This window comes from Betta splendens, chromosome 9, assembly GCF_900634795.4.
Source record: "Betta splendens chromosome 9, fBetSpl5.4, whole genome shotgun sequence".
NCBI lineage: Eukaryota > Metazoa > Chordata > Actinopteri > Anabantiformes > Osphronemidae > Betta > Betta splendens.
In genome coordinates, this window is record NC_040889.2 from 29,513,006 (window position 1) to 29,540,610 (window position 27,605).

A 27,605-nucleotide genomic window follows, 5' to 3' on the forward strand; every position below is an offset into this window, starting at 1 on the left:
AGGAGATAAAAGCTGTAAACGAACCAAGTGGAGTGAACTCTGTCCTTTTACACTGTTTGCGATAAAGAGTCATGTGCGCAGACGCGTAAATGTTCTGACTTCAAACTTATTAAACACCTTAAACCTCATCATGCCGTATTTATTCCCACGCGCCGCACGTTGACTGGAGGCGGTTCCGCTGTGATGATGTTGGACGTGGGCAGCTGCGGAAGTCTGGACATGTGACTCATCGCAGAGGAAGCAGGCAAAACGAACCGAGTCAGAGTCCTGGACCTGCAGCACCATGCTCGGGCTGTGTCAGTACGAAACCAACAAGCTGGTCCGGATCCAGAGCGTCCGGCTCGGTTCCCTGAAGTGGAGCCTGAACGCGGCCATCCTGCTCGTCATCTGGTGAGTGGACGGTTCTGTGTCACTGGACCGGGACGCCGGTTTCACACCCGCATCGACGCTGCGCCTCATGGATTCATTACAGGAACCGGTGAAGCTGATACAGCGTTGTTATATTCAAGGACGTGGAATAAATAATGTTAAAAATAGAGCAAAAGTAGAGAGGAGTGAGACGTAAAAAGCTGCGCTGGGACAGAACAAACGTCAGACGAGGCGGATGTTCGGTTCCAGTCTCATATCTCCAACCCCACATGTTTCCTGGTTTCACTGGTGTCCAGTACAGACGGAACTAAAGTCTGCCTTCAGTTACTAACCAATTAGGAATTAGCCACTTTATTAGGAACCGTCCAGTCCGTCCATTAGTTCTGTTCGACCCGGTTGGTAAGTCCAGCCTGTGTTCTGTTCTCTGGTCTGTGTGAAACCTTATGTCGCAGCGTCCTGATGCTGTGGAACAGGAAGTACCAGCAGTTTGACCTGGTGGTGAGCTCCGTCACCATGAAGGTGAAAGGCGTGACTCAGGCGCACCTGCCCGGCGTCGGGGACGTGGTCTGGGACGTGGCCGACTACAGCGGGCCCCAGCAGGTGGGACCGGCTCCTCTGGTGCCGACATACGATGGGTCCAACGGCAGAATGTAAAGCTTTTTCTTCTCTACAGGACAAGAACTCCTTCTTCGTGGTGACTAATGTCATTGTGACAAAGAACCAGAAGCAGGAAAAGTGTCCAGAGGTGGTTCGTCCTGATGTCACTTGTCTTTTTGTTAGTCAGAATGTTTGTCACGCGATGGTTCTGGGACTTCTGATCTCATCACGTTGCTTCTGTTCCAGGTTCCCAACAAGGACAAACTGTGCCGGACGGATCAGGACTGTCGGAAAGGCGCTTGGAACGAGCAGAGCCACGGTACCGTAGCTTCTGCTGCTGGTGACGGTTGGGTTTCGGTCTTCGGTGATGCCCATGGGTCCGGTCTGCGGTTCCAGGCTGCGGTGACGCCCATGGTTTCGGTCTGCTGTTTTGGTCTGTGGTGACGCCCGTAGTTCCGTTCTGTGGTGAGGCCTGTGGTTCTGATCTGCAGATCCGGTCTGTGGTTCAGGGCCGCGACTCCGTTCTGCGGTGACACCCGTCGTTTCGCCCTGCTGTTTTGGTCTGCGGTGACGCCCGTAGTTCCGTTCTGTGGTGAGGCCTGTGGTTCTGATCTGCAGATCCGGTCTGTGGTTCAGGGCCGCGACTCCGGTCTGCGGTGACGCCCGTGGTTCTGGTCTGTGGTAACGGTCTGTGGTGACGCCCGCGGCTCCGGTCTGTGGAGATGGCCGCGGTTCTGGTCTATTGTGACGCCTGTGGTTCCAGTCTGCGGTACCGGCCTGCTGTAACGGTCTGTGGTAACGGTCTGTGGTGACGCCCGCGGTTCCGGTCTGTGGTGATGCCTGTTGTTCCAGTCTGTGGGACCGGTCTGCAATTCCGGTCTGTGGTGATGCCCGCGGCTCCGGTCTGTGGTGATGCCTGTTGTTCCAGTCTGTGGGACCGGTCTCCGATTCCGGTCTGTGGTGATGCCCGCGGTTCTGGTCTATTGTGACGCCTGTGGTTCCGGTCTGCGGTACCGGTCTGCGGTGACGCCCGTGGCTCCGGGCTGCGGTTTCGGGCTGCGGTTCCACTGACGTTTGTGTGTTTGCAGGGATTCAGACGGGGTCATGTGTGAAGTTTGATGTGTTGAGGAAAACCTGCGAGGTTTCCGCCTGGTGTCCGGTAGAAACCAGGAAACATCCTCCAAGGTGAAAACGCTGACGCATCACGTTCACTGTGGTTTGAATGTAGAGTTCTGAGGGTTCTGGTTCTGGACCCTCACAGACCTGCTGTTCTCGCAGCAGCTGAGAACTTCACCGTCCTCATCAAGAACAACATCCGGTTCCCAGCATTCAACTTCTTCCGGTGAGAGGCGGCTCCGGTTCCACTTGTCGGGTTCCTTCAGGACAAACAGAGAAACGTCTCGTCTTGATTTGCAGGAGGAACATCCTCCCCGACATGAACAGCACCTACCTGAGGACGTGTCACAGAGGAAGCGACTCGCTGTGTCCCATCTTCCGACTTGGAGACGTGGTCCGGGAGGCGGGGGAGAACTTCTCTGACATGGCGGTGGAGGTGGGTCAGAACCAGATGCTGACATCAGAACACTGGGTTGAGCCTCCACGCTGCAGGCGCTGGAGCCTCTTCCTCTTTTGTGTGAATGAAAATAGAAACGTGAAAACAGCGAAACGCTGTTTCCTGGAACACGGAACCAAGTTCCCCAGAAAGCGCGTTTGTCCGCAGGGCGGCGTCATGGGCGTTCTGATCAGCTGGGACTGTGACCTGGACCTGCTCACGCACCGCTGCCTGCCCAGGTACTCCTTCAGGCGCCTGGACGAGAAGGAGAACAACCGCACGCTCTACCCCGGCCTCAACTTCAGGTCAGACGGGGCCCCGGGTCAAAGGTCAAGTTCATCATCCCACTAGAGCAGTGCTTCCTTCCATCCTGTGTTGAGTCATGGGAGATGATGGAGTTCTGTGTTTGTTTGTTGACGTGTGTGACTGTTTTCTGGTCAGATATGCAAAGTACAACGTGGTGAACGGAGCAGAGGAGCGAACGCTCTACAAAGCGTTTGGCATCAGGTTTGACGTCATGGTGTTCGGCCAGGTGAGTGTTTCCTGTTTGTCCTCGCTGGTAGGAGGAAGCTTTCACCGAAGCACTGTTTGGTTTTGCAGGCGGGGAAGTTCAGCTTCATTCAGCTCATCATCTACATCGGATCCACTCTGTCCTACTACGCTGTGGTGAGACTCAGCCTCCGCTCCCAGGCCGCTCGGCCGCCTTCACGCGCTTTCAACCGCCTGTTTTTGTGCAGACCACCGTCCTCATCGACTGGCTCATCGGAACCAGGTGCTACTCTGCCGAGGTGGGACCCAACTACTGGCAGAGGAAGGTGGAGGCTGTCCAGGATGGGCTCCAGGTGAGGTTTGGGGGGGAGGGGCCCGGCGGGGGGAGGCCCAGCGGGGGGAGGTGCTGCTTCTGAGCTCTAAAGCTGTGTGTGTTGCAGTGCGTCCTCTGTGTTTCCTACGTGGACGAGAGCGACGTCCGACTGGTGAAGGCGTCGCACAAGAAGAGTTTACAGCTTCTCAAACCCATCTCTCTCCTTCCACGTCAGGTAACACATTCACAGTGTCACTAATCTACGCACAACATCCCATAGTATCCACTTCTAGTCAAAGCTGAAACCGAAGAGACTCCATCTGGGTCTGTTTCTGCTGTTTCTTAGTGCTTTTGTGCTTTTGACCTGCTTTGTTTTTATTTGTCCTCGGATTCTCACCTGATGCTTGTGTTGTGGCAGCAGGACACAGGACACCTGACGGCTGCTCTCTCTTGGCTCCAGCCGACAGTGGACCGTGACACAGAGCCGAAGGCGGGTCCGGGTCCAGAGGCGGGTCGGGTGACGGGGTCAGGTCCGGGTCCGGAGGTGGGTCCGGGTCCAGAGGCGAGTTCGGGTCCAGAGGCGGGTCGGGAGGCGGGGTCAGGTCCGGGTCCGGAGGCGGGGCCGGGGCCGGAGCTCCTCCCCTCCGCTCCGGCCTGGTGTCGGTGCGGCCGCTGCTCCCCCTGCGTCCTCCCACAGGAGGAGCTGTGCTGCAGGCGGAGCGCCGGCGCCTGCTTGACCTCCTCGGCGCCGTTTGAGCAGCTGGTGCTGCGTCGCTCCCTGCTCGCGGCCGTCCTGCTGTACCAGGACCCGCTCTCCTCCCCCGCCGGTCCAGGACAAGCTGCCGCCCTGCGTCACTGCGCCTACAGGCAGTACGTCAGCTGGAGGGTTGGGCTCCCGCCCAAAGACGCCCACCCTGTGGTCCCCAGCTGCTGCGTGAGGAGAATCAGGGAGCGGTACCCGAGTCCGGACGGGCAGTACAGCGGCTTCATGCCCGTCAGGACGGTGACCATGAAGGCCTGTGCTAATGAGAAGGCGTGAGAGATGCCTTCACTGACCCAGCTGACCATTACCAGGAGGAACAACCTGAACCAACGGACCGGAACCAACACCAGTCAGTTTACTGATCTCAAAGGAGAAATGAAACAACAGAGTCAATAAAAAAAACATTTCCACACGGCTCCTTTTTCTCTCTAGAGCATAAATGTTCACCATCATTTTCCTAATACTAGACATCAGTCTTCCAGCAGGTCGATGCTCCCTGTTCTGCCTGGAGCAGCAAAACAACCAGTTTGAGCCGAAGCTCAGTTAAAACAAACCCTGTCAACGATTTCATTGTTCTCGCTGTAGGTTAATCCACATTCTGTGTTCGAGTGAGTCTCTGTAGCAGCAGGACAGAAAATGAGACGTAGTCAAATAACAACATATTTATTCCTACATATGCAAAATATACTTAAAGTAAAAGATGAAACCAGCTGAACCTAAAGATGAGGAAATGAGTGAAATCATTTTCAACCTGAGAAAATCAACAATAGAAGCAAAAAGTAAATAAATTACAGAATAATAAAAAATAAAATATATATGATGTAGAACAGAACAAAGTTAAAGTCATTATGAATCTATTCATGGTCTTTGTCTCTAAAGTCTCTGATCCACTATCACGGAACCGTCACTGGTAAAATACTCAGATTATCCTCAGTGTTGAAGAACGGAAACAGTCTGTGAGTGAAAGTGTGTGTGAAGGTGTGTATGTGTGTGTTAGTTTCAGGATCAGAGAAAGACAGTTTTCCTTTGTTCCAGTCTAGAGTCACTCTGATCCTCTGGAGCTTCTCGTGAACTAGGACATCGGTGTGTGGAGCTGGTGGTGACAGTGCTGAGTATTTACCTTCATAGAACACTATTACCCATAACCCAAGCAATATGTCTCCCTTCCTCTGGACGGACTCTGGTAACACACCCAATAACCAGGTTGTACTGTCTCCAACCTCCACATCCCAGCTGTGAGTCCCTGAGTTAAAACCCTCAGAGCCCAGGACAGAGGGGTAATAATCAAACCTCTCTGGATTATCAAGAAGCTGCTGTTTGTCTCCTCGTCTCACACTGGTCAGATCTTCAGACACGATCAGTTCTGGATGAGCAGTGTTTGGATCCAGAACCACAGAAGTGTAGGAGACCACATCCTTCATCCTGTTCCAGATGTTGAAGCTCAGGTTGCCCAGATGTTTGGCCTGGTCTATCAGAGCTCCTGAGGGCAGCTGTGGATCCTCCAGCAGGGGGCGCTGCTGGACTCTTTCCACTGCAGCCTTGTAGTTGAGCAGGAAGGAGACGTCTTCAGCTCTCAGCTCCTCCTCTGTGGCTCTGACTGTGTCTGACAGAGCTGCTATGTCTCTGCTCAGAGCCTCCATCTTGTCCTTCATCCTCTGAGTCTTCTGCTCCTCTTCCTCCCTCAGTGCAGCCATCCTGGCCTCCTCTTCCTTTTTTAGAAAGCGGTGAAGCTTCTTAAACTGCTCCTTAATCTGCGTCTCTGTGCGTCGGGTCTGGACCTCAATGTGTTTTACTGTCTGATCAAACTTCCCTTTAATTTGTTCATAGACCTTTAATTTCTTCTTTAATGGCTCCAGAGTTTCCTGAAGCTGTTTCTTGTGCTGTTGTGCAGCTTCATCGATGGGTCTGAATCTGTGGTCGATGTGTGATTCTGAATGCAGACAGACGAGACAAACTGGCTGCTGATGGTCCAGACAGAAGAGTCTGAGTTTCTCTTGGTGCAGACTGCAGAGAGTCTCTGAAGATCTCTGAGCTCTGTCCTGTAAGAAGGACTCACACAGGTTCTTTAACACCAGGTTTAAAGGTGGTTCGTCTTTTGAAGATCTTTTCTTACAGACTGGACACTCTTGTGTTAGTTTCTCTTTCCACCACGTCTTCAGACAGTCTCTACAGAAGCTGTGGCTACAGGACAGAACAACAGGTTCTGTAAAGACGTCCTGACAGACTGGACAGCAGAGATCCTCCTCTGATCTGGAAGCCATTTAGTGTCTGAGTGAAGCTGAAACCAAACAAAGTCCAGTCAGTCATGGCTCCTCTTCCTCTCATTTACTTTCACTTTGAGTTGTGTTTGAGTCAAACTAACCTTCAGTCTGTGGAGTTTCACCAGCTTGAAGCAGAAGTGGTGGAGATTAGGACTTTTTGCTCCTGGAGCTCCACTCACTGAAGGGTAGTTCGTAGTTTTGTCTGATGATGAATCTAATGGCTTGTTTTCCAGTCTGTGTCTCTGATCAAACTGTAATGTGCCTTGAGTCGAACTCAGGGACCATTTACAGCAGGATGATTCAACAGCTGAGCGAAGTTCAAGTATAGCTACGTTGTTGGATCACAGGGTTTGTCCACTAGAGGGAGTCACAGCATAAGGTCCTGTCTGTCCAAGCAGTCATAGCATCACAAGAGCAGGAAGGGACAGAGCAGCTGATCTGAGATCTGTACGTTCAGCTCCTGTCTTTGAGAAGCTTCAGTGTCAGGGCGTTTTCCTAATGTCTGACCTACTAACACAGTTCCTTCATGAGGCGACTGAAATAAGGATTAGAAATGAACATCAGTCACTGCATTTTCTAACCTTGTGTGTGAAGTGATTGAACTGTAAAAATATGCAGGATGCTTCCTTTGTCAGCTTCGACTCGGTCTCACTCTGCCTTTTGCCTTTTCAAGGCAGAAACATATTTTCATCATTATGTCATCAGTGAATTAAAGGCAGAGTTGCTACAGATCTTCCTAATAAAATCACCAGTAGGTCAATTATAAAGTTTCATACTTTGAGGAGACCCTTTTTATCATCTTTTATATTTTACAGAAAAAAAAACATAGGTTTGCAGTGATTTGCATTAAAATCTTGTGCATCTTTGTTCTCCAACGCTGGCTCCACCCAGCAGCCATTGTTGTTAGAAGTGGCCCTAGAAGTGAAAAAAGGTTCTATGTTAAACACTTCCAGGCCTAAAATAGCTGCAGATGTTCCGGTTTCCGGCTAATCTCTCATCCTCACTGTTGCTTTTCTTCACTGGAGGCTAATTTGTCAACATGTGTCTTTTAATTTTATGATATTTTCACAGTGGCTTTAAATGAGGAACTGCTGCACATCGAATGGTTTCCAGTAAATTACATTAGGCTTTATTGTCTGTGAAGTAACATATATTAAGAACGAGGGACTCGGTGTGTTTCTGCAGAGTCAGGGCAGCTACATCTTAATCATTCACAGCTGTGTCTCCTAATTCTACATGCTGATAGTACGGCTACTTGCAGATTTTGGAAGGAGTGGTTTGGTTATCTGGCGTGTATTGGACAGAATTGTAGTATGCATTGAAAAAGATCATACAAATCTTTGTTTATCCATCAATTAAATGCCATTAAATCAAATGCAAGAAAAAAGCAGCAGTAGCGCCTTTTGTTCAACCAACAGTTTATCTAGAAACATTTAAAAATATAACAAAAAAGTTTACATGCACCTCATTAATGTGATTCTGCTAAGAATCTAAAATGTTCTGGCCTAATTGAAGTTAATTAAAGGACAGAACCACATCCAATAATTTATCTGACAAACAGTGAGGGCTCAAATCAGTAACAGCTTCAGCATTGAACAAAAGTAACATAAAACCAAAAACAAGGAAATAGTTCAAAACTCTAATCAAAGTACCTTAGTATAAATTTCACAAAACACGATCAAAAAATGTAAAATACATACAGGTATATATATAGGTATCTAGAATATAAACGCTTACCATTCAGTAAAAAGGTTAAAGGTCATTCAGCGGTCAGAGGTCAAGAGAGCGAACCAAATAATAAACACTGCAAGAATTGGAAACGTCAAAACCGAACTACACCGGACTTAACGACAATCATAGAAGAAGAAGAAGCTAACCGTTAATAACCCGGAAGCTGCCGATGAACGGGGATTTCAGTTTACACCAAAAAGGTGAGTGAACGTGACGGCAGACGTGTTATTGTGTAACCATGTTAGGCTGTTAGCATTTAGCGTGGTACTCGGCTTTATCACAAAACCCAGAAGTGCGTTTAAAAACACACGTTTGGTTATATTTATGAACGCATCGGTTTGTTGGTTAATTATTTGTAGTAAATGTAGTTTGTTGAACAATAAACCGATTTTATTAACTCATTTCCAAATTGTCGCTCTGCTTCCCAGGAGGAAGTTAGCTAGCTAGTTAGCTGTTGGCGCTTCTCCGCTTCAAACGAGTCCCTTTTCGAATTTTCATCCAGAAGTCTATTCAGTCCAGTTTAAATATAAGTCCAGTCCAGTTTTTAGACTTTAGACCTGCATTCACCCCTACACAGATGTGGTCCAGTTTCTAATGCATCACAATGGTTATATTTTCCAATTTTATTATACCTTTTAATGAATGTTTTGTACTTTGTACTACAGTCTTCTCTGCAGTTTGTCCTGATTCATTCTCTTGTTTTTCTCCTCGCTGTATGATCTCAGCTGTTCACTGCAGTAGTGATATAGAGTACATATACATTTAATCTACTCCCTGCTTGTTTTTGTAACTGTGTCTCAGTCAACATGTTTTATGAATTAATGAAGCCTGTGACAACTGTAAACTGGCTCATTAGAGTAATAATTTCCTCCACACTGAGATGCGCGTGTACAGTGTAGTCCCCTACTTATCGTACATTCCTACTTACTGTATGAACACATGCTTGTACTTACTGTACGTCTTCTCTCATCTTTACACATGACTTCTCACCTCTTGCACACATCAGCTGCACTAATTGAAAGAATCAGTCATGAGGACGTGAGGTGTTTTCTAGTTCAGTATCTGTCAGTGTCCTGTGCTCCAGTCTGCCCCCATTAGCATTGTGCAGCATTGTACAGAGGGCGAGGAATATCATTAATAATTAAAAGCTAGGCTTAGCACTTGAGTGGTGATGGTTGTTCTGGTGAATTTAAAGTGGGAATCTATCCATTAGCTGAAGCGCCTGTTTCATCTACAGGGAGCGTCTAATCTACAGCTCCTCATTTAACCGTGCAGTTATGATAAATTCATTTGGACGCTTGGTTGAGAGCTTCCAGTAAACTCGTCCTGTGATTGATCTGTGTTCAGTCAAATCAGTCACAGTTTGTAGAATTATAGACGCTCACTTTGTGAAACGTTTTTAGCTTCAGTTTATACGGTGTATATCCTGTGCTATAAACCAGGGCACAGTGAATTGTGGATGAGGATCAGTTATTCTGTGTTTCACTATCTTGAAGGATGACTTTTGCAGCCAAGCCTGAACCCTGACTGCATACTGAGCTGTGTGGATACTACTATTTATTCAGAATGAATGATTAATTGATCATTGAGGTAATTGAAGTAATTAACAGTGGGAACAGTTATTACGTTCCAGCATGAGACAATAAGCTCACGTCTTGCATAAAAGAAAATCGTTGCTGTGTGATAGTTGCAGTAAGGGAAAAATAAATATCAGCTGTTGATATTTGGCTTTATTGTATTTGCAGTATTTCATTGTGTCTCTGGTGTCAATTAAGGAGCGAAGCAACATCACTGGTTTCAGGTCTCTGTGAATTCATGGTAACTGTGTAGTGACGTGCAAAAAAGATATTAAAATAAGAATAATGGTGGTTTATTTTATTTCTCTAAATAAAAACCACTAAAACTCCTTTTCTATTGACTGAATGTTATATTTTACGTTTTTGTTCTCAAAATGCATCTGAAACAGATTGTGAGTTTATGACAGTACATTGTTGATGCAGTGCACATCTGGAGCTGGATGGAAACAGGCAGGGATGAACTTCAAACTTTGTCCTGGTGCTCGGACAAGACAACACGTCAGTTGTGTTTAATCTAATTGAAGCTCAGTGCCTGCCGAGCGGAGACTTGGTGGAGTTAGACGTGGAAGGATTAATGGTGTGTCACTGAGAACAATAAGGCAGCGAGAGAAGGGCGTTCACAGGATCAACCTTACATGTTCCTACACAGCTGCTTGTTGTGCAGGTACCAGGTCAAAGCAACTATTATGCAGGAAACCCAGAAGTCCGGTCCGTGTTGTGCAGATGGACCTGCTCGCTGATTGGACATGGTGCGCTGCAGGGTGTGGAGAGCAGACGAGGGTGGTGCATGTGACTCAGTGTGCGTCGGCCTGCGTTGTGGTGCCACAGGCTCTGTGCTGCTGACGTGCTGTGGCCCGTGGCCTTCGTGTTTGCGTCTGTTGACAGCGAGGACACCGCTGGCAGCCGTGCAGACCCACACTGTAAAACCTAATTGCTCGTGGCACCAGGCGGACCCTCCTCTAATGAACCGTGTGTCTGAGGTTAATTCAGTTTCCACAGCGCTGGTGGGTCACGGTGTTTCTCTGGGAGGGGAAACAGGAACTGTCTGGAAATGAGTGACTTTATGAACACATGAATAATGGCTGGTTTGTGATGCTCTAGAATAAACTGGACCAATACTATAAGGGTATGTACCTTTAGCTCTGATTTCAGGTTCGTCGTCAGCATTATCTGCTACGTGGCTCTCTGAAGAGGCAGCGTTCTTCAGTACAGTCTCGAGTTCTGGTCCAACCTACAGCTGTATTTTTCTCAAACATGTGTCTACCATGAGAACTCCGGTTTGGGTCCAGTCTAACAGCCAACGTGGGCCTGTGTCTCTCCTACTGTGGCAGTTTTACATTTCGCCTGCTGCATCACACGCTCGCCTTTCCAAGCACTTGGTCACAAGGTGGCTGGCCCTGCTGGCCTTCGTGTGGCTTGCATGCTGTTTTGTGGAATCAGTGTGTTCACATGGTGGCGCGGCATTAACATGTCCTAAAGACGTCAGACAACTGGCTGCTTGTTCAGCTCCATAGGCGAAGCAGATGAGGAACCTTTGACCCCTGGCCTGGAAAATAAAAGCAAAGGAGACGTGAACAAGGCGCCTAATGACCTTGCTGCCCACCTCCACGCTCACCATATGGTAGCAGAAAACAAACGGTGTCTGAATAGGGCCTCTGTTCCTCACCGACAATCAGCCTCCAAGGGAAAGATGTTTTTGACTTGACCCCCTCTAGTTCCTCCCCAACCAAGTATCACAGGAGCATCTTTGGTTTCATGTGGTAAATCAGCAGACTCACAGTGTAATAATGACGCACAGTGTTATAGAACCTGCTGCCCTACTGGTTACAATGTATTATTTTTAGAACATGAAATTTGAATCATAAAAATGTAAATATGAGTCACTGGTAACATGCAGTTTGAAAAACAGGCTACGAAGCTGGGGAGTCTGTGCAGGATTGTTCTCGCTTCCCTGAAGCCTTTCAGGACAAAGCGAGTGAGGGATGGAGTTTTGAGTGTTTTATAGTCTGAGTAGCAGCTGATGCAGAAGTGTGTCTTTGTCATGTACCGAAACCCACAGATGTGTGATGACAGTCCAGCTTTCTGATTTCTCCACTATTCATCTACTTGTTTTAGCTCTAAAAAAAAAAAAGGAAAATAAAATAACCGTGAGCACAGATGTCCCATGCTGATACTGAGAATTTGGATCTGGACTCAAACATCTGCTCCTTCTTAAATTGAACTGCTTTTAATTTTTTCCTTACAGCAGGTCGAAATAATAAATTTTTTTTTTTCCACAATTGCAGCATGTGATTTCATTTGTTTGACATCAGCAAATAGTGCTTTTATCTTCTTTAAGCCAAGAAAATGGGACAGCTGATCTGTGTCTCTGACTTTTCAGGGTTACAGTGTGTTGTCTAAACACAAAGTCCTCAGTTGTGGGACTGCTGTTCGTGAAGAAAGTCATATTTATTTCTGCTGTTATACTGCTGGACAGAATAAAAAAAAAAAAGAAAAAAAAAAGTCATATTTATTTCTAATGGATGTCTAGGGTTGGTGGTGCAACGGCTCAGAAGCTGAATTTTAAGAAACCTGAAGCAGCCTCTGCTATGGTTCAAAGGCTTAGGTGATGAGCTTTGTGATGTTTGTCAGTAAATGAAATAATTCTTGATATTTGCTTGTGTCTGCTGCTGCTCTGAGGCAGTGGAAGCACAGTGATGTAAATCAGGAAGTACCTCCACAGCAGCGTTAACAGCAGGGGATTGCAGTACTGTTCTAAAATAAGGGGGAAGTGAAGATAAATGTGAGAAGCGCGGAGGGAAGGAGTGGTTGAGGGGGAGGAGAGAGAGGGCGGGGGAGGAGGGAGAAGCAGCAGTGGCAGCGCTGCATCATCGCTGTGCTGCCACTACAGCGCAGAGAGGAGGCAGAACACGGAGCCTCCGTCATGTGCCTCGCCGCCTCGCCGGAGGATCCTGAAAACATCCATCATTTTTCCTCCTGCAGGACTCCTTCTGCTCAGGTTCTTCCATGGACGGACGAGGCGGCTACTTTCTCACTCGGTGCTCTTTTTATTCAGACTGCCCTCGTGTTGGTCTGCTGAGGCAGCTTGTACATGTGTTCATGCTGGAGCTGCTGGAAGTGTTGGCATTGCTTTTCCCTCCCTTTCCCTTTGCCGGCACTCATAGAGCGGAAGTGTATGCCTGGCTTTTTTGGTGGCTGCATCTGCACTTTGGAGCGGAGCGCTCACCTCAGGAGTCGTAGTCTGGGGGGGGTGCACTTCAGCATCAAACTGGCTTCATCTCTGTTTGGATTTTTTTTTAGGTCGCTCTCATGAACATATTTCACAGCCTGCATTGTGCATTATTCACTGGATCACTGCTGATGTTGCGATCCTCTCACTGATTTAAGAAGAAAAGGAGCAGATGACGGGACAAGCAGCTTGAGCTCTGGATGTCAGAATGATGGCTGCGTTGAGCTGAAGCCACGACCTCCTCCCTCCAAACATGAACTCGTCCTCCGATGTGAACCAAAGTGGCTCTTCCCAGTTCTGCCTGCTGGGAGCTGTGGGGTATTCACAGAGCCTGGACACCTGTGTGCTGGAGGTGATCGTCATCATCTTCCTCACGGTGCTCATCATCACCGGAAACCTTGTGGTGGTCTTTGTCTTCCACTGTGCCCCGCTGCTGCACCACCACACCACGGGCCACTTCATCCAGACCATGGCCTACGCCGACCTGCTGGTGGGCGTCAGCTGCCTGGTGCCCTCGCTGTCTCTCCTCCACTACCTCCGGAGCCTGAATGAGGAGCTCACCTGTAAGGCCTTTGGCTACATGGTCTCCGTGCTGAAGAGCGTCTCCATGGCGTCGCTGGCGTGCATCAGTGTGGACCGCTACATCGCCATCACCCGCCCGCTGTCGTACGCCACGCTGGTGACGCCGTGCCGGCTGAGGGTCTGCATTGTGCTCATCTGGCTCTACTCTGCCTTGGTTTTCCTGCCGTCGTTCTTTGGCTGGGGAAAGCCCGGTTACCACGGGGACGTGTTTCAGTGGTGCGCCGACTCCTGGAAGACCAACCCAGGCTTCAGCACCTTCATCGTGGCGCTGCTCTATGCGCCGGCAGCGCTCACGGTGTGCTTCACCTACGGGAGCATATTTAAGATCTGCCGGCAGCACACGCGGGAGATCAGCCAGCGCCACGCCCGCTTCAGCGCGCAGGCGGAGGCAGAGCGAGGCGAGCGCTGCGAGGCCTGTCCGGACAAACGCTACGCCATGGTGCTGTTCCGCATCACCAGCGTCTTCTACGTGCTGTGGATGCCCTACATCCTCTACTTCCTCCTTGAGAGTGCCGGCCTGTACCACCACAATGTGGCGTCCTTCCTCACCACCTGGTTGGCGATTAGCAACAGCTTCTGCAACTGTCTCATCTACAGCCTCTCCAACAGCGTCTTCCGGAAAGGGCTTGGACGCCTCTTCAGCCCGTGGTTTCCTTCCTGCCTCGTCTGCACCGACGCCAAAAAGGCTCCCGCTCCCGTCGGCGCTCGCCCAGACCCTCTGTGCCAAGTATGAGCCCTGGAGCTGCTCTGCTCCCATTGGAAGCACCTATCCTCTGTGTGCTTTGCCCTGAGCTGCATAGCTGGACACAGGGGTTTTCGGTCCTGCAGTGAAATACGTTAGGACCTGATGCATGGAGCACAGCCAGCTGCCCGTCAGAGACCCGTCGGTCAAAGCGAGGGCGGCCCCATGGAGCGCGGCTGAAATGGTTCTGTGCGTAATGCTGCACTTTCTTCTGCGAGGACCACAAGATGACGCCGATTGAAGAAGTGGACTGTAGGAAGATGAATGTGTGTGAGTTCAGAGGGTTTAATAACAAACTCCCAGATGCAAAAATAAAAGGAGAAGCCAGCACGACTTGTGCTGCGTGAGCCCTTGAAATGCAAAAAGTGTTTTCAATCATTTCCAAGACTGAAAATTCTGCAAATCATCTTGGGACTTTCAGGGTAGATTTGGGTGATGCAAAAAAACAAGTTACACTTGAAACAAACGTATGGCCTGTCTCCTTAGGGAGCTGCAGATTCAAATGTGTAAGAGAGTGTGTGCAGTCGAGTTGTGAATGTTAATGAATTAAATGTGCTTGTGTCCCACAGAGAAGACGTTTTGTTTATTGAGGAGCTCGTGTGTTTTATCAAAAGGATTTGTGTGTTAGTCAAAAGCTGTAGAATGTTTACACATTCTCTGGTTTCACATCAGAACGTTGGTTTAAGAATTAGCTTCACTTTCTGAAAAGACCACTGACTCGAGGCGTTGTCAGAACAGACGGGGCGAATCCTTATGGAGACTCAATAAACGGTCGTTATTTGGAGACTTTCATTCTCTGGTTACGTTTCCTCCTCAGGTTTATGAGCTGGTCATTTTAATGGCCTTTGCCTTTGTTCTTCAGACTCTTAAATTGCAAACCTCATAAAGTAACAAGATCATCACCAGATGAGCTGTTGTACAGATGCTGTCAGTGTTGATAATGAATGTCCAGTGTGCCTCAGTGCAAACTTCTTTGTGATGCGTGACGCTCGTCTCTCCGTTTGCCCTCCACCAGCTGACTGCTGCAAAGACCAGCGCAAAGTGGAAAAGCCGAGCGATCGTCACGCTTCAGTGTGATAGGAGCACTTTACTGGAAGGGTTTGTGGCTTTTTGGTTTCATGTAAACACCCGACAGAGTTAAATATTTGAAGAGCAGATAACTGGGCCCTTTGGGAGCTTGGCTGGCAGCTCCGGATCTGAAGCAGACGTCCAGATGGTTCTGTGGACAGGTATGAGAGGCAATGTCACAGCCAGGAGAAATGGCATGTTGCACTTGACTGAACTTTTTTTAATGGTGCTGAAAAGAAATAAGTGTTTTTATAACCGGGTTGGCAATGTTCTAACTGAGGATGTAGAACTTGGTTTAAATGTTCTAATGAAACGACATTTCTGAGAGCGTCTTGCTCCTGAATTTTATAAACTTTTTTGTAAACTGAGAGATGGTGATGTTGAGAAACTTGGGAATGGGACGAGATGATGGGTCAGGAAATGACAAAAAAAACTATCTGGTTCCGGTAGGAAATCTTCTCTGGATCAGAGATGGTTTTCCCACAAGCATTTAATAATTTACGTAATATGTGAAGGAAAATATTCAATAAACACAGTATTTGAAGGTTTTGGGTCTTTCATTGGCCAAAGTGATTGACTTTTTGTCATACGTGTCATACGTTGTTTTGTGATACTTATTACTTATGTCATAACAGTCATCAGCCTCCAGTGAGCAGTGGCTGTGCTCACACATTATTCTACCATGCGTTTGTTGTAGTAACGTAGCGGATTTATTGGTTGATCACATTAGTAAAGGTGAACCTGCTGCCTCATGAACTGCACAGCCAGCTGCAGTGGAGCCAGAGAGCGCTGTGGTTAGCTGGTCCTTCGCTGGCAGACACCCTACTGTTGTCATTAGACTGACCTGGGCTTGATGCAGCACACAGTCTCCTCTGGGTAGGACAAAGGGAGGAGAGCGCTCTGGATTGGGCTTCAGTCAACCTACTGGACCTGATTAGCCTAGCGACGCGGCAGCCGATTTCTGACTAGTGGAGTTTAATGGTGTTTGGTGCTGTGTAATCGCTCTGCCTCTGGTGAAGGTGGTAGAGCTCAGCTCATCCACATCTTCGGTTCCCAACGAGTCCAACACTCTGCTTTTTCGGAACACTCGCACACAGTCATAGTTTATTGTCGTATTTATGTTCACTCTGTGTTTAATATGGTTTAGACCCAGTTTGCGTCATCTAAGTGTTTATGTCTGCAGTGCTCAGTAAGTTCAGTGTAAGTTACATTGAGGTAAATGAATCAAGTATTTGATTGGACTTGTTTCTAGAGCTGCAGACTTCAGGGTTTAGGGGTAGGAGTCGTCTAGAGACACCAGCTGCTGTCAGGTGACCCTGCTGCCCTCTTTGTGTTCCATCCATGTAGAGTCCTATGTTTATACACCATGGTCTCTATGATGTTGTTTCCTGTCCAGCACTGACCTGTTTGATCCCTGCTTCATTTGTCATTGGCAGTGCTTCACACCTCTGCATGATGCCTCTGTCTCATGATGCCACTGGTCTCTGTATCCTGGCCTTGTGTAACAGTGACTTTTTCTGTAAAGTGCATGTCATGCTGTGACAGTTCAAAATTGGAAACACTAATGATCTGCCTGTGGGCTTCCACCACCACTGTTGTGTCAGCACACGCCATATTGAACTTCCTGTATATAAGCAGCTTGTTAAATGGAGGCTTATTTGCAGGTTTGTATTTTTTCCTTGTTGGTACAATTCAGCTCTCAAACCACAACAGGTTAATGAGAGGAATGAAATCAGAATCACTGACTCTCAGCTCAGGTCTGTCATTCAGCATGTGATCAGAACAGATGCTTTGTGTAGCCCTCTGATTAAAATGAGATGTTCAACATCGTTTCTGTTCATCGTTTCTGTAAAGACTGGAGCTTTCTGGACCCAGTTCCTTTTACCTCATTGCAGTTTTTCTGCACCAGCATCAAAAAAGAATCATTCAGTTAGACTTCCGTCAATTTACCTTTTCAAACAAATCATTGCTGGAAGCCATCTTGTTTAACAAATGTCATAAATGAATCTGTTCATATTGTAGATGGAGTCCTCTGTTTAGGACTTTTGGGATGTGTTTTTCTGTATTACAACAAATACTCCTTGCAACTTTCTGATTAATTTGTTGAGTCTTTGGATGCTTTGTTCCTTATACGATGACAGCAAACACACAAGATGTGCCGATGTGCTTTAAATAAAAATGTGTGGCTGAGCAGACCCATGTTCTAAGGTATTTAATCTTTTGACCAAAGTATTTCGGTCTGTTTTCTTTCGTAGCCCGGAGGTTTGTTGCTTTGTGACGACTGTAGCTTCCTCCCATGTTGTTTCATACCTCCTCTTGCCTCCAGCGTATCCCACAGGAGATGCTCATGCTTTATCTGGCTCACATGGCTGTTCTGTGCCTGTGCCAAGCAACTGTTTTGCTGTGCTGAGAGACATGAGAGCTTAATGCAGCTGATTGGGCTCACATGCGTGCATTGATCATGAATGGTGATGGCAGCGTGCGGCACCTGAAGAATCTATACCTGGCATTTATTGAAACATTATGGGCTATAATGCAGGATGGATTGATCTATGTCGTACCAGAAGCTTCTGGTCAAAAGCCAGTTTAGAAATCTTCATTAGCGACCCAGCGCTGAAGGCTTTAAACTTTAGCTTCACCAGTATCTGCTGTTCATCAGCGCCTGATCTCCGTTGATGACTTTCTTCTTCGCCACAGATCATCGCTCTCCATGATCTGTCTGTCGTATGAGCCAAATATTGGATCCGATGCAGGTTTTATGCTGGATGTTCTTCCTGATGAAACCCTCCCTGCGTGTCTGGGTCTGGAGGCGTCACTGCACAGCACAATGACTTGACTTTAGGCTGAAGAGCTGATTACAAGATTGCTAAAGTGAAATTCAGTTATTTATACTCTTTTTCTAGTGGCATATGAGCTTTTTCTTTTGTTCTCTTATGTTTTGTCACTATAATTTGCTTAATTGAACAGCTAAATGATTTTTCAGGTCAATATTAGCTCAGTTATTAGCTTAATCAGTCTAATCACATTTTCTCATAAATGAAATAGTATGTGGTGACGTTTCTGGCTTAAGGTGTTATTGTCTTTGTGATTATTTTTTTTCTAAAAACTATAGTAATGGAGGCATGCAAAGTTCACTGCCCAGCCCACAGAGATCCCACGAACCTTTACGCTCTACTTTGATCCCTTGATTCAAAAGAACAAGTTATGTCAAAGTTGATGTTTTTATTTTCCTGTGGGAAAATCAGTGTTGTCAGAGTCGGACCGCAGTCAAGAGTTACACAGCCTCCATCTCCCCAGGGGAAATGCCTTTTCACAGACCAGCAGTGCCAAATTTGGACCAGAACTGGGAGCCGAGAGAGGCCGGGGGGAGTGTGAGGTTGGACGTGGGTGAGATTTCATGCATTTACTGTAGCTCTCCAACCCGCAGTGTGACACATCTAACGGTTAATCTGACAAATGTGACGCCTGCAGCACAGAACTAAAACTCAGTGTTCTTAAAGTGGTCTGAGCATAAAAGTGATAAATACACAGGAAAAAAAAAAATTTACTTAACCTGTGAAACACTGGGATTGACCAGATATTTGCAATAGCCAGATTAGCAAAACATTGTAGTGCTGCGCTTTGTTAAATAAGGATGTGCCGCAGTCGCTGGTTTAAAACCGTTCTGCTGCGAAGTTATAACTCATAGTAATGATCTTTATCGAAACTGTCTCCTAATCACTAGGCAGAAGTACAATGGCTGCCAAAAACTGGACCTTGGGGTTTAAAGATGTGACTGGGTGTTGGTTGAACAAGTGAGCTTCAGCTCCTCAGTCATCGCATGAAGGTAGCTTTTATCTCAAAGGAAAGGCTGGGCTTCTCCTCCTCCATCATTATTGGTCATCCATAGCTGCAGTCTGCCTGCCTAGCATCCATCCAGCCGTCATCCAAAGGGTCGATCCCAGCTGTCCCAGCTGAGGTGGGCCTCGCATCCCACAGTTAATTGGTTTCAGAGTCACTTTGATGTAACACCTGAAGGCGTTTGTTCAGACTGCACGTACTGTGACACGAGCTGCAGCCTATGTGCTCGTGAGCGTGTTGGAGCCTGAGTTGGGAAAGCGGCCTCCTATCAGTAATCACAGTGAAAACAGCCCTATGCTGCTGGTTATTCTTGGAGCCAAGGAAATGAGGACGGAGCCAGAATGACTCACCTGACTCACACAACACACAGACGCCGTGTAGGTTCCACGTGCACACATGGTCGGACTATACGCACACAAACGCAAGTGGGAGCAAACTGTGGGTTTATTAGGTGGAGTCACAGCAGCACTACAACAGAGCGTCTGCCACAGTTAGAAAGTGACTCATGTCCATCCGACCGATAAAGAAAGGACAGATGAGTAGAAGAGCTGGTCAGTCTGCTCTTCACCACGACTTCAGCTCTCATCCAGGTCTTCTTTCACCATACATGAACTCAGGAGGTCAGTGTGTGTCTATTCAGTGTTCACCACTCAGTGACTCTGCTTCTCTCTGACCTTGTTGGACCTCGCCTTAGCTGATACGGAGAAGTTGCCAGTGGTTAATCTTTCACGGCTGTCTCTGTGAGCTGCTCTAAGAACATAGATGAGTGGGAAACATGGTGTTTTACACCGTGTTCAAAGCTTGATCTGCACTTGAGCCTGGCTGAGTCTCCTTTTCGTTGGGAAGGAGCAGTGCTCAGGTTTGTGTGGTGGGAACCTCTGATGCAGAAATTCCTCAGCTTCCCCCTCTGTTCATTATCCTCACTTCCTGTCATTCTTCTCCAGCTCACTCACTTACACAGTCTCTGTTTTTTTTATTAGATGAAGTTGATATTTCCATCATATTAAGCTGGCGACAGTTTTATTTATTCCTTTCTGGCTCTCTGCTTTATGCCGTCATGACTGATGCCTAAAACAGATGAACAAGCGGTTTCAATGAAGCCGACAAACAACATTCATCTGGTTTCCTACTGATTGTTGATGTCGTCCTATGTATCAGAAAAACTACAGTATCAAGGTGTAGATAACAGCACCTGGTGTTTCATGGACACATGTTTCCATGTTCCTCTACTGATTAGCATGAATACTGGTGGCATCAGCTGCATCTGGCCTGGTCTGACTTGAGAGAGTTTGATTAATAAGCTGGTTGCTTTCATCTCATGTTCTGGGAATCTAATTTCCTTAACAGACTTCAGCCGTTCGCCACATCTACAGCACGTTTTCACGCAGGAAAATTTAGAAGATGAGGCGAAGCTCAAAATTCCTCAGCGCCGTTTCGCGTTCCCCTGAAGGAGCCGTTAGCATTCTTGACATTCAGCAGCAGGTTCTGGCTCTTGGTTCACATGAGGCGCGTTAACATGGCTACCAAACCATTTTAGGAAACCTAGTAGGGATGTTTAACCTTCATGTGTGGTTAAAATATTCTCAGGCCTTTCTTTGTGGATTTGCACTTTTGAGAACATTGACCGTGTTGAGCGTTTCTGAGCCTCGGTGCACATGATGGAGGAAGGACTCAAACCCCCTGTCTTCATTTTCCCGTCACACGCCTGCTCATCGTCAGCCCATATCTCCAACGTGTCAGCTTTCCAGGAATGAACACACCATTCTGGATACTACAGCCTGGTGGCTTATCTGCCGCCTTGTGAAACCTCAGGACTTTGAAGAAGCTCGTGTGTTGGAGTGAAACAGAACGGTGCACCCGCGGTGAGCGGTGGAAGGGTTTCTCCTGGCTTCATAACGCCGGTATGCTCACGTTCCTTCTGTTAAGCGCCACAAACGAGCTTCCCGTGCGCGACGGTGGCGTCACGCTAACAAAGATGTTCTCACTTGAACAGAGCAGAATAAATGTTGTAATAACACGGGCACCGTCCAGTTCCTTCTGCTGCTCTTTGCAGTGAAAGCACGTGAACCCTCGGCTGTTTGTTGCTTTTTGCTGACCAGCTGTGAGTTAACAGCTGTGTGATGTGTCAGACTTTCTAGTTTTTTTTAATAACACTTCTCTTAATTATCCGACACACGAGCAAGTTCACCTAATGCCCTCCGCTTCCAGTAACGCCAGTGTTTTTTCTGCCCCGATAGTGAAATCTCATTAAACGGTCAGTTGCTTGTCTGCTGCAGCGCCACAGACCAAGTCCAACTCAAACATCTTTTTACTATGGTCATGATTTAAAGAGTTAATAAAAGAGAAATTGACTTTCCACAGGCAAAGCTCGGACAGTGTGCTGTTAGTAAACAAAGGAAAGGCTTGATGCATGTTTAAAAGCTGCCCTCCAGCAAACAGAATGAACCCACCTGATTTAAAGAAAGGAACAACTGTGTGGAGATGCTAAACATTCAGTTTCCTTTGTGTTTTACCTTCAATGTGCCTTTAACAATAATAATGAGCTATTTTAACCACTCTGATGTTGGTCAGAGCGCGCGCACGGTCAAACTGAATGTTAATGGCAAAATGTTTCTTCTGCTGAACTGACTGAATTACAGAACTACACAACTGCTCATGACTCATTTTGTTGTCTCCTTGTACCCTTCCTTGGGCTCTGTCCTTGCTCGCTTGCTTCCTACCCTCCTTGCTTCCTGCCCCCTCCTCCCTCACTGCAGCAGAACCAGGCATCAGTCTACTCAACCTAATTTATCTCTTTTGCTGTACTTTTCATTCATTGTGCTGTTGTGAGACAGATTTCCCCCCTGTGGGACTATATAAGGTTTTATTATTGTTATTATTATTAATCCTATTATTCAGCAGCGAATTAGTGACTGAGGCAGCAGGAGGGGAAGCCGCAGGGTGTCTGTGTGGCTTCAGATGCTGAAGGACAGACCTCAGACGGGGTGAGCTCCGTCTCCACGTCTGCCTCCTTCTGGTGCTCAGTTGCTTCAACTGCTCCTGTGACAAATGCATTTGTATGCGTTCAGCCACAGAGCAATGGCTGTTCAGTAACTGAGGCCGTGCCGGCAGCTCAGTGAGGCTGCGTCCGGACAAACGAGGATGTGTTGGACAGATGATGCCGGGACGTCTTCATCTTGTTGAATGCAGTAATAATCATCCAGATCTGCTGTTCATTTGCTTCTGTCTCTGCTGTGTTCTCTGGCTGCAAGTTCTAGCTGTTGAGTCTTTACTTTAGATGATAAATGATCCTGAACGTTAACCTGTGAGAGTTTATTAACTTTAATCAAACGCTTGCGTCGAGCTCTGTCAACTGTAACAGTGTTATCATCCAGTGTGGTTGCTGATATTAACCTGTCTGCAGACCTTGTCTACGTCTCAATCTTACACCTTTTTTCCTCGTTGTGCAGTGATTGATGTGTAAATTGTGAAGTGGCGTCTGATTTTCAGAGCAGGACGTCTTTTCTTTTTCCTGGATAAATGCCGTAAGAAGCCATTTAAGCACATTTGCATAATATAGGAAGGCAAACGTCACATCGCAGATTCTGATCTTTAGCCTTCTGAATGTCTTGTCGTTACGTACATTTTTGTAGTAAAGTTTCAGATGCACTTTAATGCTGTGCAGTGGTATAAAAATAAACCCCACTGATTGTAGTGATTCATGCCGTACTAAATGGGGCTTTGCTCTGCGTCGATCCGTGAGCCTCCAGCTGCTTCGCTCTCCTCCAGACACTGCTGCTCTGTTGTGGCTTCGTCTCATGACCTGCAGCAGCCGGAGCCACACGGAGGCTGCGTCCACACGGAGCCTCCGCTCACATGTGATCTGGACATAAAAAGGCCCAACCTAAGCTTAAGATTAACTGGTCTATAAACAGCCAGACGACAAAACAGTGGAATTGTTTGTCTGGGATTAATAACGTTTGAATCTTGAAGAACGACTTCCTGCTTTATTTGGTTTGCAGAGGGAAATTATTTTGCACACTTTGATCGCTGTCACAGATGGAGGAAAACACAAGAAGGTAGGCAGGTTAGAAATAGGAACGCTAACACATCCACACGCATCTTGGAACTCCATTTGATTTAGTGAAATCGTCTCCTCATTAACTGACTGTGTTTCCTCTGATTTAAGGTTTGAGGACAAAGTGGTTCATTGAGGCACTTTTTGAAATGACACCTTGTACATAATGAAGTTTCATTATGTGGAGGCCATCAATTAAGAGAGATTTGCTGCCACCTTCTGTTTGAACGAAGCATCTGCTGAAGTGCTGCTGCAGGCTTAACCTCAGAGCAGGAAGTGAGGTCAAGTAGCTTTTATTGTCATTCCAACCAGGTACATTTCAGTACAAGGTGAAACGAAACCGCGTTCCTCCAGGGCCGAGGTGCAGCGTACATGCAACACAAGTCACAACATTCACGAGAGACCGGACAATAGCTGCAGAAGTGTCACGTTTTAATACTTGAGCTATTTGGAAGAAAAAACGAGCAGTCGGAAGACGTGTGGCCGGTGGAAGGACGGTGTTGAAGCAAACGCAGGCCGGAACCCGCCTCATCCTGAAGCGGCACCAGCAGAGGAGGCTGTGACCACAGCAGAAGCTCCACTCACCGTTTCCGCGGGCGCTTGTGAAACTAGACTGGGGACTTTGGGGGAAGTAGTTGATTTTACTGAGATGTTCAGAACCAAGTGTTTTGTTTTCAGTGTTAAATGTTGGTTCTGGTTTGATTTCTTTCCATCCTCTCCCGGTGCTGCTCTGTGGGATTTGTTGGATCTTCTGTTGAACACAGTTGTATGCGAAGTTCTGTAAGGTCCAAAACCAGAACATTGTAATAAGAGAAGACGAAGAAGAAAATGTGAAGCACAGTGTGTGGTCAGCGCCTACATTTGGACTGAACTAATGTCACCACAGAATTATTGATAAGTATTTAACCACTGGTCAGTGATGCATTTGTTTCCCCTGGAGGTTTCCACGTCCACAGCGTTTGTTTGTGTTGGTTTAAATGGGTGAAGAGCCACAGCGTTTATACAGTGGATGCTCTGCATCGTCTGAGTGCTGATAGAAGATGACAAACCGCCATCATGCGCCTATGTTGCGTAATCCAACACCTTCTGGCTTCTTTCTCACCGCTAAAAATACCAGCAGATCTGGACCTGCATCTGATACCGTCCTCGCTGCCTCACCAACACAAACGTCCTGCGGTCTCATCTTCACAGAGGGAGAACAACCCGCCATGTGACGAAAGGGAATGACATGTAGCTGCAGCAGGAAACAGGGTAGAAGTGAAGCTGTCTGTGGTCAGCAGCGGCCTGTGAGGCTGGGCGCTGCACGCATCACCGCTCGCTCTGTCCGACTACGGTCCAAAACATCAGCTGATGAAGTATGAAGTGTGTGTCATGGGTGTTTGCTTCCAGATGAGGAACACTCTCTCTCTCTCTCTCGAGCAGAGAGAGTAGCAGAGCTAGAGACAGACGGGAGAGAGAGGGGAGACTAGATAGGAGAGAGAGATGGATAGGCAGGAGCAGGGAGATGAGAGGTATGAAGCGGAGAGAGGTAGTAGAGGGGGATAGTATGGTAGAGGTGATAGGGGAGAGGGAGAGGGAGATATAAAGATATAGAGCTCTTGAAATAGAGAGATGAGAGGGAAAGAAGAGAGAGAGAGGGAAAGGATAGAGAGTATGGAAATCGAGAGAGGGGGAGAGGTTGGAGAGAGATAGATATAGATATAATGAGTAGGGAGAGAGTATATATATAGATATATATCTAGTTAAAGCATATAGATATATTATAAGATATATATAGAGGGAAAGAGAAGAGTAGGTGAGAGGGGGATGATGAGAGTATATAGTAGAGAGATGAGGAGAGAGAGAGGAAGAAAGGAGGGGGTAGATAGAGAGAGTATATATAGATATATACTAGGGAAAGAGGGAGAGAGAGATAGTTAAATATGATAGAGATATTAATATATAGAGATAGGTTGCAAGAGATAGCGAGTAGGTAAAGAGAGATAGGGTTATATTGTATATAGAATAGTATATATAGTATAAATTAGTAAGGGAGATATGAGATATATAGTATATGATATAGATAGATATTTGGGTATTAGTGGGAGGCTAGAGATAGAGAGATAGGTGTGAGAGAGGGAAAGAGAGAGAGAAGGAAGAGAGAGAGAGAGAGGAATAGAAAGGGATGAGAGAGAGTAAGATCAAGAGAGATAGGAAGAGGAGGGAGAGGAGAGAGAGAGAAGAGAGAGGGAAGTAGGAGAGAGGAAGAGCAGAGAAAGAGAAGAGAGAGAAAGGAGAGAGAAGGAAAGACATGAAAAGGAGAGAAGAGAGAGAGAAAGAGAGAGAGAAGAGAGGGTGAGGGAAGAGAGAGAGGGAAGATGGGGAGAGTTAGAGAGAGAGAGAGAGAGAGAAGAGATATTTAAAATATATATATATTTAAATATATATATATATTAAAGTCTATATAATTTAAATATATATAATTTATTTAATATATATATGGTTATATTTGTGTATATATATATATATCTTATCTATAAATTAGGTTCATTATGTATATATAATATAATTCTCATTATATATATATATATATAATATGTTTATATTTGTATATATATATGAGATAGATTGTGTATATTGATATATGATATATATATATTATATATATAATGATAAAAGTTGTATATTTAATATATATATAGATATAGTATAAGTTTATAGTTATATATATATATATATAAAGTTGATATTTAATATATATATAATATATATATATTATATATAAGTAAAGTAAGTCAAAAATATATCTCTATATATATATATTTGTACTTTATATATTAATATATTTAAATATGGTTTATATTTTTATCTATAGATCTATAAATATTATATCTCTATATATATATATATAAATATTTATATATATTTCTCTCTCTCTCTCTCTTCTCTCCTCTCCGTTTATCTTTCTCTCTCTCTCCTCTCCTATATCATATCTCTCTCTCAGTCCGTCCGTACCCCCCAACACTCCTACTCTCTCTTCTTATCTCTCTCTTTGTATATCTCTCTCTATCTTTCCCTCATTTGTTACTTTCTTCTTCTCTCTCTCCCTCTTTCTCTCTCTCTCTCTCTCTCTCTCTCCCTCTTTCTCTCTCTTTCTCTCTCTCTCTCTCTCTCTCTCTCTCTCTCTCTTTGTTTATCTTTGTCTCTCTCTCTTTGTTTATCTTTGTCTCTCTTTCTCTCTCTCTCTGTTTATCTTTCTCTCTCTCTCCCTCTCTCTCTTCTTGCCTCTCTCTCTCTCTTTCCCTCTCCTCTCTCTCTCTTTCCCTCTCTCTCTGTTTATCTTTGTCTCTCTCTCTCTCTCTCTCTCCCTTCGTCTGTCTCTCTCTCTCTCTCTCTCTCTCTCTCTCTCTCCGTCCGTCCCTCTCTCTCTCTCTCTCTCTCTCTCGCTCTCTCGCTCTCTCGCTCTCTCTCTGCCGAGGTGAGCGCCACTTGGCTCTTTGAGCCAAATGAGCTTCCTGCTGTGCTGGAACAGCCTTTCTGCTCTTGTCTTCTCATTAAAGCCACAGTTTCTCAATTAAACAGCTGCTTTAAATGTCTTGTTTTGCTGCTATTTGATTGTGGCAGTTTGTAATCAGACGTTTCTTTTCTGCACAGATGTAATTAGCTCTGCAGCAGCCGAGCGACTGGAGGAGCAGCCGCCCTGACGGAGGAGGCCGAACAAACACGCACGTTTCTGTCGCACTTTTTAATTGGCAAGTTTTGCATGAATGTGTGACTTCACAGATTAAGACTCTGCAAAAAACACTGGTGCTTAGTGGAAATGATGGTACAGAAGTTCAACAATGACAAAACTTAAACAGAAAAGCGCTAATAACATTAACGGATCCCAAACATTCAGCAGTGGCTTATATTATAATATGTAATATATTCTTTTGTCCTTTCAAGACGGGACACTGAGGACCCTGAGGTTTCTGGTTGTATTTAGTCAGTTTGGGCTCGAGCGATGATATAATTTAATTTGTAAAGTGAGCTAAAAGCCAGAGGTGTGAGCATGGGGGGGGGAGAGCCGGAGCGGGGGGGGGGGGGGGGGGGGGGGACGGGGGCGCGGGGGGGTGGAGAGGGGAGCGGGCAGGGGGGGGGACCGGAGGGGGAACCGGGCCGGGGCCCGGGGGGGGGGTGGGGGGGGCAGCGGGGGGAGGCGGGGGAGGCCGGGGGGAATGGGGGGGGCGGGGGTGACGGGGCGGGCGACGGGGGAGACGGCGGCGTCCACGGGTGTGGCTGCCGCGCAGGGGCCGAGGAGGGGGGGGGTGGCGTAGGGGGGGGGGGGCGGCGGGGAGGGTGCGGGGGGGGGGAGGGGGGGGGGCGGGGTCGGGGCCGGGGGAGAGGTTGGCCGGCGCGGGGGCGCGGGTCAGTCGAGTGGTGGGGGGGGTGCGAGGGAGGGCGAGGCGGCGCGGGG

General features: G+C 46.9%; 3 protein-coding genes and 1 long non-coding RNA gene across 9 annotated transcripts; 3 read left to right on the plus strand and 1 right to left on the minus strand.

Moving 5' to 3' along the window:
• Nucleotides 1-135: 135 nt before the first annotated feature.
• On the plus strand, nt 136-4,498 carry p2rx7 (purinergic receptor P2X, ligand-gated ion channel, 7). 3 transcript variants are annotated; one of them, XM_029161005.3, is made up of 13 exons: nt 136-390; nt 822-969; nt 1,043-1,114; nt 1,213-1,285; nt 2,055-2,151; nt 2,228-2,308; nt 2,383-2,518; nt 2,687-2,847; nt 2,960-3,050; nt 3,119-3,184; nt 3,256-3,360; nt 3,448-3,555; nt 3,739-4,498. In XM_029161005.3, exons 1-13 carry the CDS (start codon nt 284-286, stop codon nt 4,357-4,359), a joined length of 1,866 nt encoding a protein of 621 aa, XP_029016838.1. In that variant the 5' UTR covers nt 136-283; the 3' UTR covers nt 4,360-4,498. The 3 variants fall into 3 exon arrangements, with proteins under 3 accessions (XP_029016838.1, XP_029016839.1, XP_029016840.1); XM_029161006.3 differs by having other exon boundaries at nt 3,742-4,498; XM_029161007.3 differs by having other exon boundaries at nt 2,687-2,823.
• LOC114861593 (nuclear factor 7, ovary-like) lies at nt 4,323-8,172 on the minus strand. The gene is made up of 3 exons (XM_029161008.2): nt 8,082-8,172; nt 6,446-7,259; nt 4,323-6,361 (listed from the first exon to the last, which is right to left on the minus strand). Exon 3 carries the CDS (start codon nt 6,342-6,344, stop codon nt 4,977-4,979), a length of 1,368 nt encoding a protein of 455 aa, XP_029016841.1. The 5' UTR covers nt 6,345-6,361; nt 6,446-7,259; nt 8,082-8,172; the 3' UTR covers nt 4,323-4,976.
• Nucleotides 8,136-27,192, plus strand: LOC114861594 (uncharacterized). 4 transcript variants are annotated; one of them, XR_003786828.3, is made up of 4 exons: nt 8,141-8,275; nt 22,012-23,171; nt 23,282-24,525; nt 26,804-27,192. It is a non-coding gene; the product is annotated as an uncharacterized LOC114861594 (long non-coding RNA). The 4 variants fall into 4 exon arrangements; XR_008695719.1 differs by having other exon boundaries at nt 22,012-22,097; nt 22,182-24,525; XR_003786831.2 differs by lacking the exon at nt 22,012-23,171 and having other exon boundaries at nt 8,136-8,275; nt 24,111-24,525.
• LOC121201622 (probable G-protein coupled receptor 21) lies at nt 12,489-17,466 on the plus strand. The gene has a single exon (XM_041072120.2). It carries the CDS (start codon nt 13,135-13,137, stop codon nt 14,194-14,196), a length of 1,062 nt encoding a protein of 353 aa, XP_040928054.1. The 5' UTR covers nt 12,489-13,134; the 3' UTR covers nt 14,197-17,466.
• Nucleotides 27,193-27,605: the final 413 nt, after the last annotated feature.